This window comes from Schistocerca americana, chromosome 3, assembly GCF_021461395.2.
Source record: "Schistocerca americana isolate TAMUIC-IGC-003095 chromosome 3, iqSchAmer2.1, whole genome shotgun sequence".
Taxonomy (NCBI): domain Eukaryota; kingdom Metazoa; phylum Arthropoda; class Insecta; order Orthoptera; family Acrididae; genus Schistocerca; species Schistocerca americana.
Window position 1 is genome coordinate 153866016 of NC_060121.1, and position 18503 is coordinate 153884518.

Here is an 18503-nt window from a genome sequence, read left to right on the forward strand (position 1 = left end):
CACCAGCCACTTCCATGCCTCCACTAGAACCATCACAGTCCTTTTTGCACACATGTTGTATAGTGGGAATTTTGCTACAGATGACACAGAACTTAGTAATAATTTCAATATCCAGAACCTACCCAGTATCAAAAGAAATTGCTGACACAATGCCATTTAGGGATGTATACCCACGTTTCTGAAATTTGCCTTGGGTCAGATTTCGTATCACTCAACTGAACTGCTTCTTTGGCTGCTTTCAACATTGTAGATTCACTTACCTCAGCTACAACTGCACCAATAGTCTTGTTGTAAACATCAAACTTTCTTGGAGGTGGAGGAATGTTCATCACTGCACAAAGAACAGCACCTGCACTTCGCCCTTTTCCAATAGATCTAAGTGCATACACTAATCTTATACTGTTTTCATAGAATCTGCTTCTTGTTACGTGGGATGACATTGTATTGACAGTACAGCTACATTCCAAACATGTCAAAACTAAATTACAAACAATTCCCTCGGTTTTCACCACATCTTCGAACAAAGTAACATTTCCACCACAGTTTTTACAATTTGTGTGTTTTTCGATAAGTTCACGTTATAACCTCATGGAGATCAGAATGTTTGTGTCAGTAACAACAGAAACACTGTTCACACCATATATTGCATTGTCACGCATTTGAGAGGCACTTGGAAAACCGGCAGCACCTAGAAGCTTCTTGCTTGAAGCACTGACACTCGCACTGACTTCACTTTCAATATTATTTTCTACCCTCTGTTCAAAACTAGCAGTTTCGCGGTTTATTTTTACACATTTATTTCCACGAAACTTAGGCTTATATCCAAACTTCCTTATTCTACCCATTGTGTTATAACGTTTCACAAAATCATTACATTTGTATCACCAAAACATAAGCAACTAGGATGAAGAAACTGACAAATGATAGTCGACAATGCAGACAGGCTGGCAAACATCAGAATAACAATTCTCTCTTGTAACCAAAATAAAGAGTATTTATATCCGTGGAACATGAACGATTGTTGTACTATAGTCAATGCTGATTACTGCGCAAGATGCAGCAAAAATGGACGTGGCGCTAGTTACCATGCTTCACAAACAAATTAATAACTCCGAATCTAATAATCAGATTTGTATGAAACAAATGGCATTTTGTAGCCAAATAATTGGAGCATATATTAAGACTGAAAAAAAAAAATTGATTTTTTTGAGCCTGTTCGTGACTGTGTCCCCTTAACAAGCAGGAGCTCATTCCCATGAAGGGAGGACGATTGGCGATGCAAAAAGGGACACCACCTCATGACTGATGACAACACAGAGATCATTCGAGGGAATATAGGTACTCGCAGGCTGATGTACGTGGACTGCAGGCTTGGCAGCAGTGTCAGCAGCCTCGTTTCCTGGCAGACCAACATGACCAGGAACCCACAGAAACATCACACGGCTTGACCAAGATTGAGCAGTTGATAGTTTTCCTGGACCCGCTGTACGAGGGATGGGCAGTGTACAGCACACACAGACTGTGAAGGGCACTGAGTGAGTCTGAGCAGAGGACACAATTGAAAAAGGCTGTGTCACCAGATGTACTCCATGGCCTGATACAAGATGAAAAGCGCTGCTGCAAATAGGGATGAGTGTGCCAGAAACCGATATCTAAAGACACGGGTGTCAATTACAAAGGCACACCTGAATCCACGGTCAGTCTGAGAAACATCAGTGTATACAAAGGAACGATCGCAAAGTTCCACGTGAAGGTCGTAAAACTGACAGCGATAACCGAGGCTGGAGTACTGTCCTTAGGAAGTAAATGAAGACCAAGGTTAACATGGGCTGTTTCACGAAGCCAAGGTGGCAAAGGGTTCACACCCACCGGGAAAGGTGCACGTACTGCACAGAAGGACGAGCCCCATTCTGAGGATCAAAGGAATCATCAAAGAAGGAGGCATAGGATGGTCGGCCACGCATGGCAGACAAATAGGCATGCATACCTGCTGAGGAGAAAGTAATGGCTGTAGGACATTGGTAGTTCAGCAGCTTCAGCATACAGGCTCTCAACCGGGCTGGCGTGAAAGGCGCCTGTGGCCACCGGATGCCACAATGGTGGATAGTGTTAAGATGGCGTAGGAGGCATGAGCGTACAGATGCATAAACAAAGCACCCATAGTCGATTTTCGAACAGACAAGGGACTGGTACAAACAGAGGAGGGTGGCTCAATCGGCACCCAGGAAGTACCATTGAGGACATGTAGGACATTGAGGAACTGCGTACAGCAGGCTGCCAGGTAAGAGACATAGGAGGACCAAGAGAGTTTCTTATCTAGCATGAGCCCAAGGAATTTCGTAGTTTCAACGAACGGAAGTGCAACAGGCCGAACATGTAAAGATGGTGGGAGAAATCACTTGTATTGCCAGAAATTCATACAGACAGTCTTGTAAGTGGAAAAGTGAAAGCCATATTCAATGCTCCAGGAGGAAAGACAATCAAGACATTGCCGAAGACACCACTCAGTGAGACATGTCAGTGGAGAACTGCAATAGAGGGCAACATTGTCAACAAAAGGGGGGGAGCCAGAGATTCCCGGTGGGAGACAGGCCACGATAGAGTTAATGGCAATAGTGAAGAGGATGACACTCAGGATGGAACCCTGAGGCACACAGTTTTACTGGATAAAGGTGTCCAACAAGGCAGAACCCAAACACACCCTGAAAAATCGATCTTTTAAAAATGACTGAAGGAAACAGCAGGCGGGAACAGAAGCCCCACGTGTAAAGAGTACGGAGGATACCTGTTCTCCAACATGTGTTGTAGGCCTTCTCCAAATCGAAAAACACTGCCACAGTCTGGGATTTCGGCAGAAAATCTTTCATGACGGGTGGACAAAGTAACGAGATGGTCAACTGCAGAATGCCGTGCTCGAAATCCACACTGTGCATTGTTCAGTAATTTGCAAGACTTGAGCCACCATACCAGCGAAGCACGAGCCATGTGTTCGATCACCTTTCAAACGTAGCTGATAGGAGAGATGGGATGGTAGCTAGAAGTAATGTTTTTGTCCTTACTGGGCTTAGGTATGGGTATGATGGCGGCTTCACACCAGCATTTGGGAAATGTGTCCTCTGCCCAGATGCGGTTGTACGTGTCAAGCAGAAACTGCTTGTCTGCAAGAGAAAGGTACTGCAACATCTGAATATGGATGGCGTCCGGCCCTGTGGTGGAAGATCGGGATGAACAGAGAGCATGATCGAGCTCCCTCATAGTACAAGCAGCATTGTAGCTATCACGATTCAGAGAAGGGACAGATATCGCCTGAACCACCTCCACTCATTTCTACTGGAGGAAGGCAGGGTGATAGTGGGAATAGCTCAAACCTTCCGCAAAATGGTGGTCCAAAGTGTTGGAGATAACAATAGGGCCCACAATAACATCGTCTACTACTGTGGGGCCAGAAATGGGGGAATGGATCATGGTCCCAGAGAGCCATCAGAGGTAGGCCCACATGACAGACGAAGGTGTGGAACTGTTAAAAGAACAAGTGAAGGAAATCCAGCTAGCTCATTTGCTATCCTGAATAACGCGACAACACTTTGCACGCATCTGTTTATAATGAATGCAGTTTGCCACCATAGGATGACTGTTAAAAGCGTAGAGAGCACGGCTCCGTGCGTGAATTGCATTGCAGCACGCCTCAACCCACCAAGGGACAGGGAGACAACATGGTAAAGAGAAAGTGTGAGGAATGCAGCATTCTGCAGCAGTGAAGATAACGTTGGTGAGATAGTTCACCTCATCATAGCAACTGGGGAAATCGTGTTCTTCAAAAGTCACCAGGGAGGAGTAAAGCTGCCAGTCAGCCTCAGTAAGCTGCCATTTGGGCGTGCATGCAGATGGAGTAGGATTCAGCAAACAGAGTGCACACAGGAAATGGTTGCTTGAGTAGGTGTCAGAAGCAGCACTCACGACTGGGCAGTGCAAAAGGATAGGTCCAAATGAAAATAAGTGTGTGAGGAGTCTGAAAGGAAAGTGGGTGCTCCAGTGGCAGAAGAGGTTAAGTTGGTTAAGAAGTTCAGCCAAGAGGGCAACTCTTTGACAAGTCCTGGGAGAACCCCACAGAGGATGATGCACATTTAAGTCACCGAGTAGCAAAAATGGAGGAGGCAGCTGCCCAATAAGCTGAACGAAGTCTGCCCTGGTGACATCAAATGATGGAGGGACATAAATGGTCAGAGGGAAGGTCAGAGAGATGGGTTGACTATGAGCAGCGTGACATGCCCATGAGATGGAATGCCAACCTCAGGGGGAAGGTCAAAACGAATCGGGAAGCAATGAGAAAGCTCAAAGCGGTTGTGAAGGCGCAATTTTGTTTCCTGAAGACAGAGTACAAAGAGGGATGCTGCGGTGCTAAAAGCAGCCGTAAATCCTCCTTGTGGGACCAAAGGCCACGAACGTTCCATTGGAGGACAGTCAAGACGAGGAAGAGACGTAGGAGTATCAACTCTGCAGCCTCTGAGTGACAGCTGGTGTAGAGTCGCTACTACATGGCACAGAAGCAGGAGGATCCTGCTCCAAGGGGCCACAGAAGCATCGGTATGCTTGTGCGGGCAGTCTGTGGAGTCCAATGCTGAAAAACGGTTGGTGTTGCACACCAGCGATACAGAGGCTGCCGACGCTAGGGTACCACATGGTGACACCATCGAAGAGGATCTTCAAGTTGGTGAAGGAGAAGATCGTTTGCCTTTGGTGGACTTCTCCGAGCCCTTCCAGTTAGAGAAAGACTCGGGTGGTGTTTGGCTGGAGGGACAGAGGAATTCTTCACAGGAGTACTCCTTCTGCCCTTTCCGGCCTACCAGTTGTGTAGTTGGTGGCTGAATCCCTTGAGGCGAGAGTTGGACTGCTTGTTGCACAGCTGGAGGGGGGGATGGTGATGGTACCTTGACACTGGGCGATTTCACAACTTCAGAGGTGAATTTTAGGTCACATGTCTGCGTGTCCAAGTCCTTCATGGAGTGAGGGGTAACAAGAACAAAACTGTAGGTACCAGATGAGAAGCCACAGGGTTTGCAACTAGCCAGTAACTTGCGAGCAACTGGGTAAGGCACCTTCTCCTTTAGCCAGATCTCTTGAACAGCCTGCTCATCAAGACACGCAAGACAATCCCAAGACGAATCAGCACAGATGCCATTGCAGTTGATACAGCGAGAAGGAGGTGGACAATCGCCCTCATGAGCATCCCTGCCACAGGTGACACATTTGGCTTGGTGTTGACAAGACATTCTAGTGTGGTTGAAACAATGACACTGGTAGCAGCGCATCAGGTTGGGAATGTATGGCCAGACTGTGATAATTTCATAGCCTGCATTGATCTTGGATGGAAGCACTACTCTATCAAAGGTGAGAAAGAGAGTATGGGTGGGCACTAAGGAGGAATCAAGCTTTTTGATTACACGATGGACGGCAATGACACCCTTATCAGAGAGGTAAGGCTGGATTTCTGCTTCGGTTAGACCATCGAGCAGCCTGGGTAGAATTCTAAGTTCTATGGGCCTTGACACAAACAGGGTAGCTGTGGAGAAGCAAGGCAGCTAGCAGTTGTCGTGCTTGAGCGTCACAAGTGGTCTCCAATAGCAAAGTGACATTCCGTACATGAGAGCAGGATTTCACATGGCCTGCAATTGCATCAACACCTTTATAAAGAATCAGCAGATTTACTGTGGCAAAAGACTGACCGTCTTCTGTACGTGAGACCACAAGGAACCGTGGTGCAGCAGGAAGGGTCTTTGAATCATTAGCCTCATTACGTTTGTATTTTGTAGATGCTGAGTGGGAAGATTGACTCATCGTGAGGAAATTCCCCATGATTGGCAGTGTCTCCAATGGCACACTCCTTCCATCTGGGAGGCCCCTTTCACAAGGGGGTGCACTCGCCTTAGGTGATTATTCACACCTCAGGTCACACCTCCTGAACACCTGACAGAGGGACCAATTGGCAATTTGGGAATGTTACAGCTCAGGCATTCACCCCTCCCTGGGCCTGGCCTGTACCAGGGGGTACGTGCAAACCCTACCTGTCGACCCGTGGCTGGGAACTACGCATTACCCAGTCACCTGTTACACATCAGACACGTGGGTCGACCTACAGGAGCGCACAGGGAGGAAGAAGAAAAAGAGGAACCTCATACGCCAAAGCAGAGGAACGAGAGAAGGGAAACAAAGAAAGGAAAAGTGAGCGTAAAACAAGTGAGACTGTTCTTAAAGTCACCGACAGAATGCAGAACATTCCCAATAATACCCCTGACATGTTCCCCAAGGGAGAGGAAAAAGAATAGCAAGAGGATAGACATGCAGCACAGAAGGGAAAAAATTCCACAAAGGCTGGGGACCCATGGTAGCCAAGCACGAACCCACCAAAGAGTGGCAAGCCCTGGGGGAGTTGGAACGTACGGTTGGACCATGACAGCATCATAGTCTGCTCTGATCATTGCTACTCTGTCAAACAAGAGAAAAAGTGTGTGTGTAGGCACGAAGGATCCATAAACCTTTTTCATCACCCTATCGACTGCAGTGTTGCACTGAAAGAGAGGTGAGTTCGGTTTTCTCCCTCAGTCAGGCCATTGAGAAGCCTAGTGTAAATAACACCATGGGAAGAATTCAATATTCGATGGGCCTTGACATGAACAGGTTAGCAATGGAGAAGCTAACCTGCAAGCAATTGTTATGCCTGGGAATCACAATTAGTCTCCAAAGCCAAGTGTCATTGCATAAATAACAGCAGGACTTCAAAGGGGTGGCAATTGCATCAACATGTGTCCGAATAATAAATGGATTAACCGTAACAAAGGACTGACCTCCTTCAGTATGTAATACCACGAGGACCGAGGTGCAGCTGGGAGAGTCTTGTAAAACAATTGTTTCTTTTTTATTTCCTGAACATCATATTTCCTGGTGTAGCATGTCACCATGTCTTAGCAGCTAAGAGTATGAGGTTGTCGATCTTGTAAGATGCAGCTAGCACATCAAAACGCTTGCCTTGCCGCAGACTATGATGCTGTCACGATCGTACATGTGAATGATTAGCTGCCCTTTGCCCTGCAATGACAGATTTAAATTATTCAGATGCATAGTTATGTCAGCTAGGAAACCCAGGTCTGATATCCATTTTATATCTTTCAGACAACGTATTTCTTCCCCTTTCATTTCGAGAAAAAGAGAGATTTCCTCACGAATGGCAAAGAAAACAACAAGAACTTTTTCCCGACTCAACCAACGAACTGTACTGCGGTAAGGTATATCCCCATACTCCGCTTCCATATCTTTCAGGAATCCTTTGAACTGGCGATGATTCATACTGTGATGCCGCCCAAAATTCATACACTTCACGACATCTTTCATTACGCCACCTAGTTCTACTGTTTCAGCACACAGTGCCTCTTGGTGAATAAAACAATGAAGAGTCAAAATGTCTTTCCCGAATTCGTCCCCGAGTTTATTTTTCAAACGAGAAGCAAAACTTTGACGACGCCCAATCATTTGTGGTGCACCCTCTGTCATTACAGAATGGAGCTTATCCCACGGCAAATTCATATTGTCCACTGATTCACAAACAGCTTCAAAAATGTCACGTCCTGTTGTGGTGTAATTGAGTGGTACCACATCCAAGAGTTCTTCAGTTACTTGCAGCTCCATGTCGACACCACGGACAAAGACTGCAAGCTGAGTCCGATATGTCAGTGCTTTCGTCAAGCGCTAGTGAAAATACAACAAACCTCTCCACCTTTTTCCAGAGCTGTGTCTCTAAATCCACTGCCATGTCCAGGATTCGACGAGACATTGTTTGTTTCGACAGACAAACCCCTTCAATTGCCTGCACCTCCCTTGGAAACAAACATTCTGCAACTGCTACCATGCACGATTTTACGAGTGGTCCCACCCAAAACGGCTTGCCACCCGTCGCAATGATGTGAGCGACCCTGTAGCTTGCTCGAATTGCAAATTCAGTAGTGTTTTCTCCACTCTCATTCACCTGCAAATTATAAACGCATTACAGAACACGAACTATGTTGCATGTTTTGATACCCTCCATATTACGAAACCATTTTTAAACTTACGTCTCCTGGTATGTCGCTCTTAAGCCTGGCTACCAGTTCTCTGTGTGCAATGCCTTCTACCTGATTGTAGTGCGCTGAGTGAAGACGTGTATAATATCGTCGTATGTTGTACCTCTTAGCAGAATTAAATACTTTATGACATACATAATACTTTATGACATACAAGACACTGCAGACGACCATCCCTCTCAATGAATAGAAAGGTATCCTCCAATAGAGGTACAAGGCTCCCGCAGCTAGTCATAGCTGTCACTGAACATGGATTATTGTATTAGTTGCGGGTGCATGCGGCCAGGGGGCAGTGAGTTCGCATTCACTGCTTTCACAACAAGAAAGGAGTACTACAAACATATTTGTTATCTCCAAAGAATTTCCCTGCTGAAGATCGTCACAGTGAACAAACTAGAGAAAATGTGAAAACTGGAGACTGGTACAAAGTAGAATATAATGGTAAATTCTACACTGAAGAAGTACACGTAATTTTTGGAAATTCTTACCTAATGAGTGCAATGGAGTGTGCTGCTCACTACTGGAAATGACCTGCAGAATTGGATGAAATTCTGTACATGTAGAACAAAATTACAAAGAAATTTAATCCACCTGATGTCAATGTAAGAGGAATTTTCAGTTTTTTGACTTTTAACTGGATTTACTTTTTACATCATGCTCTTAGAATTTTTCACAGTGTTTAAAAAGTGAAATGTTAATGTTAAGTTTATCTTATTTGGTAAATAATGCTATATTGCTTCCAACAATAAGACGCAAGTAACACGAGTTGCCTAACATCATGTGGCTTGCATTTTTCAATACAATATACTACAATATTTTATACAGAATAACTATTTTTAGAAATCTGTAACTGTGTCATTTGAAAGCCAACCTAATACACATTTTCTGTGATAAAGACCAGATCCATACTCCAAATATTTAGAGATCGCTTTTGACTTAAAATGTACGTTAACAACAGGATGTCCCAAATTTGTAACATGAGTTACAATATAAATTACATTCTAGTTCTGTAATTTTAATGCTCTTCCCTGCTTAAATATTAATTCAAGATCTTTGCTTGAATAACAGAATATAATATGATTATTTACAAAAGGAAATATAGGTTTGTAGATTGATAAAAAGTCAACATAATAAAACTTATTTCATAATGTAACTTGAGTCACCATTGAACCTCCCTTGCATAGTTCATGAGGGACCTCTACAAGCACATACATTCAATGTATACCTCCCTTGCACTATAATAACAGTCTCCAATTTCTGTCCAAAGCGAGCGCATGCACGACATAATGACTCGTCATAGACAAAAATTAGTGGCATCACATTAGAATGTCAAGATTTATTGGAGATCCTTTCAATTACATTCCATGTGTAATAAGACAAATTCCTTAGACCAAAACAAGCCAAAATTATGTGTCATTCAGTTTTGTACCACTTGGCGTATGTGGGCAGGAGCACTGTGTTGCTGAAGAAATATAGTGTTGCAGATGCCCCTCTTTCTATCCAAGAATTCGCAGTTTTCACACTAAAGTTCATTTGAATTTATTTTGTAACTTTTAAAAAATGGCAGGGAGGAGGGGGGATAGATACCCACACAGGACACAGCACTTAGGACATGAAGACTGGCTACAAATTTTGTTCTGGCAACAATGAGGATATCTGCTGGACTCTGTGCAAGTCTACTGCTATTTCTCTGGTTGATTTTTGCACTCTACTGTGAAAATCTTTATAAGAGAAGAATCTGATTCATCCTGCAGTATTATTTTTCAATGAACACAAGATCAAACTGCAGTGACTGACTGGCTTCATCCTAAAAATCTCGAAGCATATGTATTACCTTGAACACGCAGGATATGTATCCAAATTTTATGTCATTGATTCACTTACATGGATGATCTGTGCTAATGACTGTATCAATTGCATTGGATTCTCTTAAATATGTGCACTGACTCTTTCAATGAATTCAGAGAAAGTTATAAAGTGGTATTTACAGTGACACTTTCTTGATAGTACACTGTAATCATTTATTACTATTCTGAAGCAGATTAATCGTCGGTAAAGCAGAAGCCAGACAGATTCATAGATTCATAGGAAGAATCCTAAGGAAACGCAGTCCGAAAACAGAGGAAGTAGGTTTAGGTACACTTGTCTGCCCACTGCTTGAATACTGCTCACCGGTGTGGGATCCATACCAGATAGGGTTGATAGAAGAGAGGAAGAGAGAGAGAGAGAGAGAGAGAGAGAGAGAGAGAAGAGAGAAGATCCAACGGAGAGCAGCGCGCTTCGTTACAGGATCATTTAGTAATCGCGAAAGCATTACAGAGATGATAAACTCCAGTGGAATACTCTGCAAGAAAGACACTCAGTAGCTCGGGCAAAGCAGGGTGCCAACCACCTCTGGTAGAAGACCATCTGATGGGAAATTCTAATTTGAATTTGTCTGTATTTTAGTGAGGTACGCTGTACATCTACCCAGCTCCATTGTCCTGGCAACTACTGCTAAAGAAGACTGTTTTTGTCCTTTATCGTAACATGCTCATAATCTCTCTTACATATACACACACACACACACACACACAACTGAAGACATAGAAACACTTACTTTGTAAGTCTACACCATGAGGTCCAATTGGAATTGGTCCCAGCTGACACGCTAGTAACTGCAATATGGAATCACGAGTGTTGTCCATTACTGAGTGACCTTCCTGGAGCCATTTGGCAAATGTGAGAAGAATACGTGCTGTTCTTTCAGCCCCTTCTGTTCTTGGCAAAGGCTGTTGCTGTGCTGCTATCACACACACATTTAATGCTTCCTCACGTTGATCACAGCTGAAAATTATAATACTTATAAATGACATAACAATAATGCACATATCAAATAACAAAAAAATTCAAATAATATTACTTTAGATGACGGATCAAAAACACATCTCAAAATATCAAAAATTTACTACTACTCAAAATATGAAAATAGTCCAATGTTAATGTCTTAAAGCCATTCTAAGTTTCTAAAAGCTCTGTGATGCCCATTTAATGCCTTCCACACAAATTAAGTAGGTTTTCCTTACAATGTAAGACACTAAAAACCACTTCCATATCCCCAGTAAAACATTTCTTTCTTGTTTTGAACATTTAGATCAGTTGCAGTATATTTCACTTCAAAAATCACACACACTTGATACACCAACACGAATTTATGGGATTAGACAGAAGCCCAAAGATTAGAGTTTATTTGTTTATTCAGCACACTTCCACTGACTAATGAGTTAAGGTTTATCCATGAAGAGAGAAATCAAGAGATGTGATGAAAGCCAAATGACAAAATTCACATAAGTAAAGGTAACTGGTAAGTTAACAGACATCATATACAAGACACAGGAAAGTCATTATGCTCTGAATGGCCACACTTTCTGTTTGGAAGAGCATGAATGAGAGTAGACAAAACCAGTGCTGACAACAGCACAATTTTCTTCGTAGTGACCAATCTATTTCCACATAAATCTATTTTGACAAGAGCAGTAGCTTTATCCACTGTGGGAGTACATGCACAAGAGTCCAGGAAATGACAAACAGATGTCAAGTAGGTTCAGAGTCTGAAATTCATCCAATCTTTATCTCAGGAGGGACAAATCTGTAGTAACCGGAAAGAATTACCTTGGATCATCTAACAAAACCTGATCGGAGCAGCCAGCCCTTCTGCACCCTGTAATTTTATAGTTTTCTCAAGCAATTTTTGTACGTACCAGGTATGCAAATACATGTCTCCTGTTTGTCACCAGATAACTGAGAAGTGTATTTGCAACAGATCTACTGGGAAAGCCTGAAAAGTCACTAACACGAGTTATGGTTACTTCAAGCAACTACTTACCTGTACAATAATTTTGCTATTTCAGAACATGCACGAGCTTTTTCAGCATCCCAAGGCAAATCAGAGTCAGCAGCAACACGGCAAGCTATCTCCAACAATCCACCACTATCATGGTTTGTCAATATTTGCCACCTGTGTGCTGCATGCTCAATTAACAATCTCTGAGCCAATGCTAAGTTGCCCTCCTTGCGAGCAACACGAGCAGCTGTCAGTCTCATTTGGTTTAACACTTCAAAATTTCCTGTATCATCTGGATTTGTACCGTCATTTACATCAAGTTGCTCCAATGTATGTGCCCACCATAAAGCACGACAAAGGGCCCAAGAATTAGTCTTCTCCAGACTCTCATCACTACAAGTCTGAAATAAGTAGATCAGTCAATCAATAACAATAATTATAATAACAATTACAAAATAAAATTCAGTTGACAGCTGCAAATGTGTGTTTATTTTGCTTTGCCTGTTTTGACAAACTAATTTGTCATCTTCATAAGCTTAGCATTAATTTAGTAGATGTCCATATCTCGTTCATTAAAGAATATTGGTTTAGCAGATGTCAATATCTACTTCACAAAAGAAGATTCTGACATCTGGTAAAAAAAATTTTAAGCTCCTGAAGATAATTTGTCGAAAGCGGTAAAGCAAAAAATTTGCAACTAACAGCAATTTCATTCTGAAATAACAATACAGTTGCTGAAAATTAACAGCTACGAATAAAATAATAATTTCCAAACAGGCATACCAAACACAGTTATTGAAATGAAAATATTCTGTAATGAAGTGCCAAAGAAATTGTTTATATATAAACAGGCAGAATGTGGCGCTGCGGTCAGCAATACCTATACAAGATGAAAAGAGCCTGGTGCAGTTGGCAGATCGGTTGCTGCTGCTACAATGGCAGGTTATGAAGATTTAAGTGAGTTTGATACATGGTGTTACAGTCTGTGCACAAGCGATGGGACACAGCACCTCCATGCTAGGAATGAAGTGGGGATTTTCCCGTACGACCATTCCATGAATGTACCATGAATATCAGGAATCCGGTAAAACATCAAATCTCCAACACCGCTGTGGCCAGAAAAAGATCCTGCGAGAACAGGACCACTGACAACTGAAGAGAACCGTTCAACATGACACAAATGCCTTCCGCAAACTGTTGCAGATTTCAATGCTAGAGCAGCAACAAGTGTCGTCGTGTGAATCGTTCAATGAAAATTATCAATAAGGGCTTTTGGAGCTGAAGGCCCACTTGTGTTCCCTTTATGAATGCACAATACAAAGCTTTACACTTAGGCTGGGCCCATCAACACTGAGATCGGACTGCTGATGATTGGAAACATGTTGCCCGGCTGGACGCGTCTCATTTCAAATTGTATCGAGTGGATGGATGTGTACAGGTATGGAGGCAACTTCACAAATCCATGGACCCTGAATGTCTGCAGGGGACTGTTCAAGCTGGTGGAGGCTCTGTAATAGTGTAGGGGATGGGCAGTTGGAGTGATAAGGGATCCTCGATACATCTAGATATGACTAACAGGTGACACACAAATAAGCATCCTGTTTGATCATCCGTATCCATTCATGTCCATTGTGCATCCCAATGGACTTAGGTAATGTCAGCAGGACATCCCACACATCCAGAATTGCTACAGAGTGGCTCCAGGGACACTGTTCTGAGATTAAACACTTCCACTGGCCACCAAACTCCCCATATGTGAACATTATGGAGCATGTCTGGAATGCCTTGTAATGTGCTGTTCAGAAGAGATATCCACCCTCTCATACTCTTACAGATTTATGGACAGCCCAGCAGGATTCATGGTGCCAGTTTCCTCCAGCACTACTTCAGGCATTAGTCAAGTCCATGCCACATAGTGTTGCAGCACTTCTATGTACTTGCAAGGGCCCTACACAATACTACGCAGGTGTACCAGTTTCTTTGGCTGTTCAGTGTAGAATGCACTGGTATTTTAAAGAAACTTATTACAGTTTATTTAATTATGTAGGATGTTCATTTAGCATCAGTTTGTTGATTAAATTCAATATATATACACGCTGATTTTAATTGTTTTAAAGGATCAAAGAAACCCTTTCCCCTTTTTCATTGAGTGTTTTAGAATGATGCAAACATATATCAACAGTCACAAGAGTTACTAAGCACTACTGGAGACCGACATTGACACTTGAAAAGCAGAAAAAGAAAAAGAGTGTGCTTCAAAATTATTCAACAGAAATGGGGTATGAAGATCAGCTCGGAAGCGCACTCTTAATGACTCAGGCATATATTTTATTTTACTAAATAATCATGCCATTTAAGAAACATCGGAGAGCAAGAAGTCAACGTGTTGGGGGAATTTTCTCTGATGAGATGTTAACACTTAATTTGATCCAGTTGAGGCAGATAACTGACTTTTTTCTGAAAAATCAAAGATATTTGTCAGTGGTTAAAAAGAAATCTACCAAGGGGTGGGCTGGAGAGAGAGAGAGAGAGAGAGAGAGAGAGAGAGAGAGAGAGAGAGAGAGAGAGAGAGACTTATTGATTCCTAATCCAAAGATTCTTTAGAAAGAAAGAACAAAATCAGAACAAAAGAAAAAAAAATCATAATAATTTTATAACTACTTTACAGAACTTCAAAAATTTGTCAGACATGGACGTGAAGGAATGGAATATGAACAACAATTACTTCTGATTTTTTTCAGCGCTGTTTATTTTTTCTTTCTTCCTCATATTTTTTCATCCTTTCAATCTGCTGTTTCCTTTGTTAAATGGTGAAGATTTTGTCTCCTTTTTTGTTCTGTCTTGAAAAACCTCTAAGTCTTTAATTTTCTGTTTTTGGATGTCTCCTTCAGAAACAATTCCTTTTAGATATTTTCGAGTTCCACTGATCCAATTGCTTTTGCTCTCTTTGTTGAAGTATTTGAATATTTGTTTATTCAGTCTGCACTTTCCTCTATTCTTTTTATATTTCTAAAGAAGGTATCATGTTCTTATGAATTATGTCAAAGTTTTGGGAGTTTCCTACACAGTTTTTTTTTGTTCTTCGGTATATATTTACATTTTCACCATTTTTGGCCACAGAATTTTCTGGAACATCTTTCTCCCCCTATTCCTGGGTGGTTGATTTGTTTAGAGGAAGGGACCAAACAGCGAGATCATCAGTCACATGGGATTCGGGAAGGATGGGGAAGGAAGTCGACTGTGCGCTTTCAAAGGAATCATCCCAGCATTTGCCTGAAGCGATTTAGGGAAACCACGAAAAATCTCAATCAGATTGGCTGGATGCGGGTTTGAATCATCATCTTCCCAAACTGCGCCACCTCGCTTGGTACCTATTCCTGTTCTCTCTCTATTTTTCCTACTTCAAGTAAAGCAATACAGTGATGAGCCAAAACATTACATCACCTCCTCAGTAGAGTGAGAGATCCATCTCTGAAAGCAACACTGCAGCAATTCTGCATGGCATCAATTCAGCTAGTCCCTAGTGGGTTTCCAAAAGGTATGTGGCACCTATGCCTATCTTGGACAGTTGACCTGGTGAAAGTAGGTATCACACTTGGGAAAGACATCAAGCACAAACAAATGCAGGCAGTCCACTATAATGTTCACATAGTCCACAGCTATCACAGTGCTTTTGATTACTTCCCTTGTTCCGGATTAAACAATGCCACAAGGATGAGAATAGAACACGCAAGACTGACAACACAAAATGGAGAGAAAGGAAAAACCCCAAGAATGACGGAAGGGCAACAAACACTTAAATGGAAAAAAGGGGAAAGGACAACTACAGAAACGCAAGAAACAGGTAGAAGAGATTAAAATGAGAAAACAGAGTACCATGGTTTGTTGACCATGAGAATAAAAAGGAGAAGCCAGCCACTCTGCAACACATTAAAACCTCCATCCTCAAAGCACTAGGGTGGATCAAATGATAAAACCCACTCTCACGAATAAAACGTAAAACTAAATCAGCCGATAAGGCGTTGTCAGATAAAATTAGCAGCAACAAGTCCGGTAACCGAAGATTTCGTCACAGGGCAGTCAAAGTGGGACAGTGCACCTGAATATGGACCACTGTCAACCAGGTGCCGCATCAACACTGAGGCGGGTCTTCGCGGAGCAGGAAGTAACGGTGGGTCGTCCAAGCGTGGCTAATGCGGAGCCAGCAGAGAACCACAGAGTCCCTGTGAGAGGCCAACATGGAGGACTGCCACACATTTGTAGTCTCCTCAATGGCACACAGCTTGAGCGTACTGAGACTATGCCATTCCGTCTCCCAAAGCTGAAAAACCTGGCGCTGTAAAACTGAATGCAGGTCAGATATTGGAATGCCAATCTCCATAAGCAGTTCTGTGTAGCCTGTTTGGCCAGCCTGTCAGCAAATTCGTTGCCTGGGATTCTGAAGTGTCCTGGGGTCCACACAAGCACCACTGAACAACCAGACCGTTCCAGGGCATAGATGGACTCCTGGATGGTCACTACCAAAGGATGACCTGGGTAGCACTGGTCGATAGCTTGTAGGCTGCTCAAGGAGTCAGTATACAGAAAAAAAACCTCCCCAGGGCATGAAAGGACGTGCTCAAGAGCACGAGAGAGAGAGAGAGCCACCATCTCTGCAGTGAAAACACTGCAGCCATTAGCAAGGAACGCTGTTTAGTATGTCCTCCATGTACATATGCAAAGCTGACGTGACCATCAGCCATCGAGCCATCGGTGTAAACCACTTCATGGCCTCGGTACATTTCAAGAATCGAGATGAAGTTACAGCGGAGAGAAGCGGGCTGAACTGAGTCCTTTGAGCCATGTGAAAGGTCCAGGCAAAGCCGTGGCCTAGGTGTACACCATGGAGGTGTATGCGATTAGACCTGGAGTATAGGTGGTAAAGGGAAGGACTCCACTTAAGATAGAAGAGATTGGATGCAAACTGCAATTGTAAGCCCTGACCTGGGCCACCGATGCGGGAGATGAACTGCCGTGGGTGGGAAAAGGAGACTGTAATTCAGATGCACAGGAGAACTACAAACGTGTGCAAAATAACTGGCGAGCAGTTGTGTATGCCTGACCTGCAGTGGAGGGACTCCAGCCTCCGCAAGGACGCTGGTCACCAGACTCTTCCTAAAATCTCCTGTTGCTAGTCGTAAGCCACGGTGGTGCACTCGGTCGAGTAAATGCAATGCTAAGGGCATAGCCGAACCATAAACCAGACTCCCAAATCAAGGTGGGACTGAACGAGGGCTCTGTATAGCTGCAGCAGTGTAGAGCCACCTGCACCCCAGTTGGTGTTGCTCAGGCAGTGGAGGGCATTGAGGTACCGCCAGTACTTCTGCTTAAACTGACGAAGGTGAGGAAGCCAAGTCAATTGGGTGTTGAAAACGAATCCTAAAAATCAATACGTCTCCACTACAGTGAGGAGATCATCAGTAAGGTAAAGTTCTGGTTCCGGATGAATGGTATGGCAATGACAGTAGTGCAGAACACACTACCTTGTGGCCGAAAACTGAAAGCTGTGGGCTAGAGCCCATGACTGCACCTTGTGGATGGCTCCCTGCAGGCATCACTCAGTAACACCAGTACTAGAGGAGCAGTACGAAACGCAGCTGCTAGACCGTTAATGGCCACTAAAAATAGAGATACACTCAATACAGAGCCCTGCGGGACCCAATTCTCCTGGATTTGGGGGGGGGGGGGGGGCACGACACTATGGGACGCATCAACTCTGACACGGAAAGTGTGAAGCAACAGGAAATTCTGGATAAAAATCGGGAGTGGGCCTCTGATACCCCACTCTTATAATATGCCAATGATATGGTGTCGCCAGGTGGTGTCATACACTTTTTGTAAATAAAAAAAAGACGGCAACAAGGTAATGGCATCTGGAAAAGGCTGTTCGGATGGCAGACTCAAGGGACACAAGGTTATCAGTGGTAGAGCGACCGAGGCAGAAGCCGCCCTGGCACAGAGCCAGTAGGCCACGTGACTCCAGGACCCAACCCAACCGCCGAAACACCATACGTTCCAGCAGCTTACAAAGAATGCTGGTGAGGCTAATGGGCCGATAGCTATACACATGAAGCATGTTTTTACTGGGGCTGAGCACTGGAATGATTGTGCTCGCCTGCCATTGCGATGGAAAGACACCATCGCACCAGGTCTGGTTGAAGATGACGAAGAGATGTCGCTTGTAGAGACGTTTAATCATGTGACTGATGGGGCATTATAGGGTTCACTGTGGCGTATAGTGAACGAGAGGACTTTCCCTTCCATTTGCCTTTTGAGAGTGCAAAAGGCTGGGGATAATTCTCTGATGCAGTGGTGTGAGCATAGTGCTTGGCAATTGCATTTGCGTCAGTAGATAACACATCATTTATGTTAACACCAGGAAAACCTGTTGGGGTCTGGTACCCAAACACTCTTTTGACCTTTGCCTAGACTTGGGAAGGTGACATGGCATCCAATTGTCAACACGTACCTCTTCCAACACGCCTGTTTCCACATTTTGATAAGCTGGCGAACGCGAGCACGGAGCCGTT

At 43.6% G+C, this 18503-nt stretch overlaps 1 protein-coding gene across 1 annotated transcript in view; it reads right to left on the reverse strand.

Annotated features, from left to right (window-relative positions):
* LOC124605141 (serine/threonine-protein kinase SMG1) overlaps positions 1-18503 on the reverse strand; it is a 352264-nt gene that overhangs the window by 158849 nt on the left and 174912 nt on the right. The window contains exons 24-25 of the mRNA XM_047136625.1: positions 11977-12335; positions 10711-10937 (exon numbers count right to left, since the gene is read on the reverse strand). Of these exons, the coding sequence (XP_046992581.1) occupies positions 10711-10937; positions 11977-12335 (586 nt within the window). The remainder of the gene's footprint in view (positions 1-10710; positions 10938-11976; positions 12336-18503) is intronic.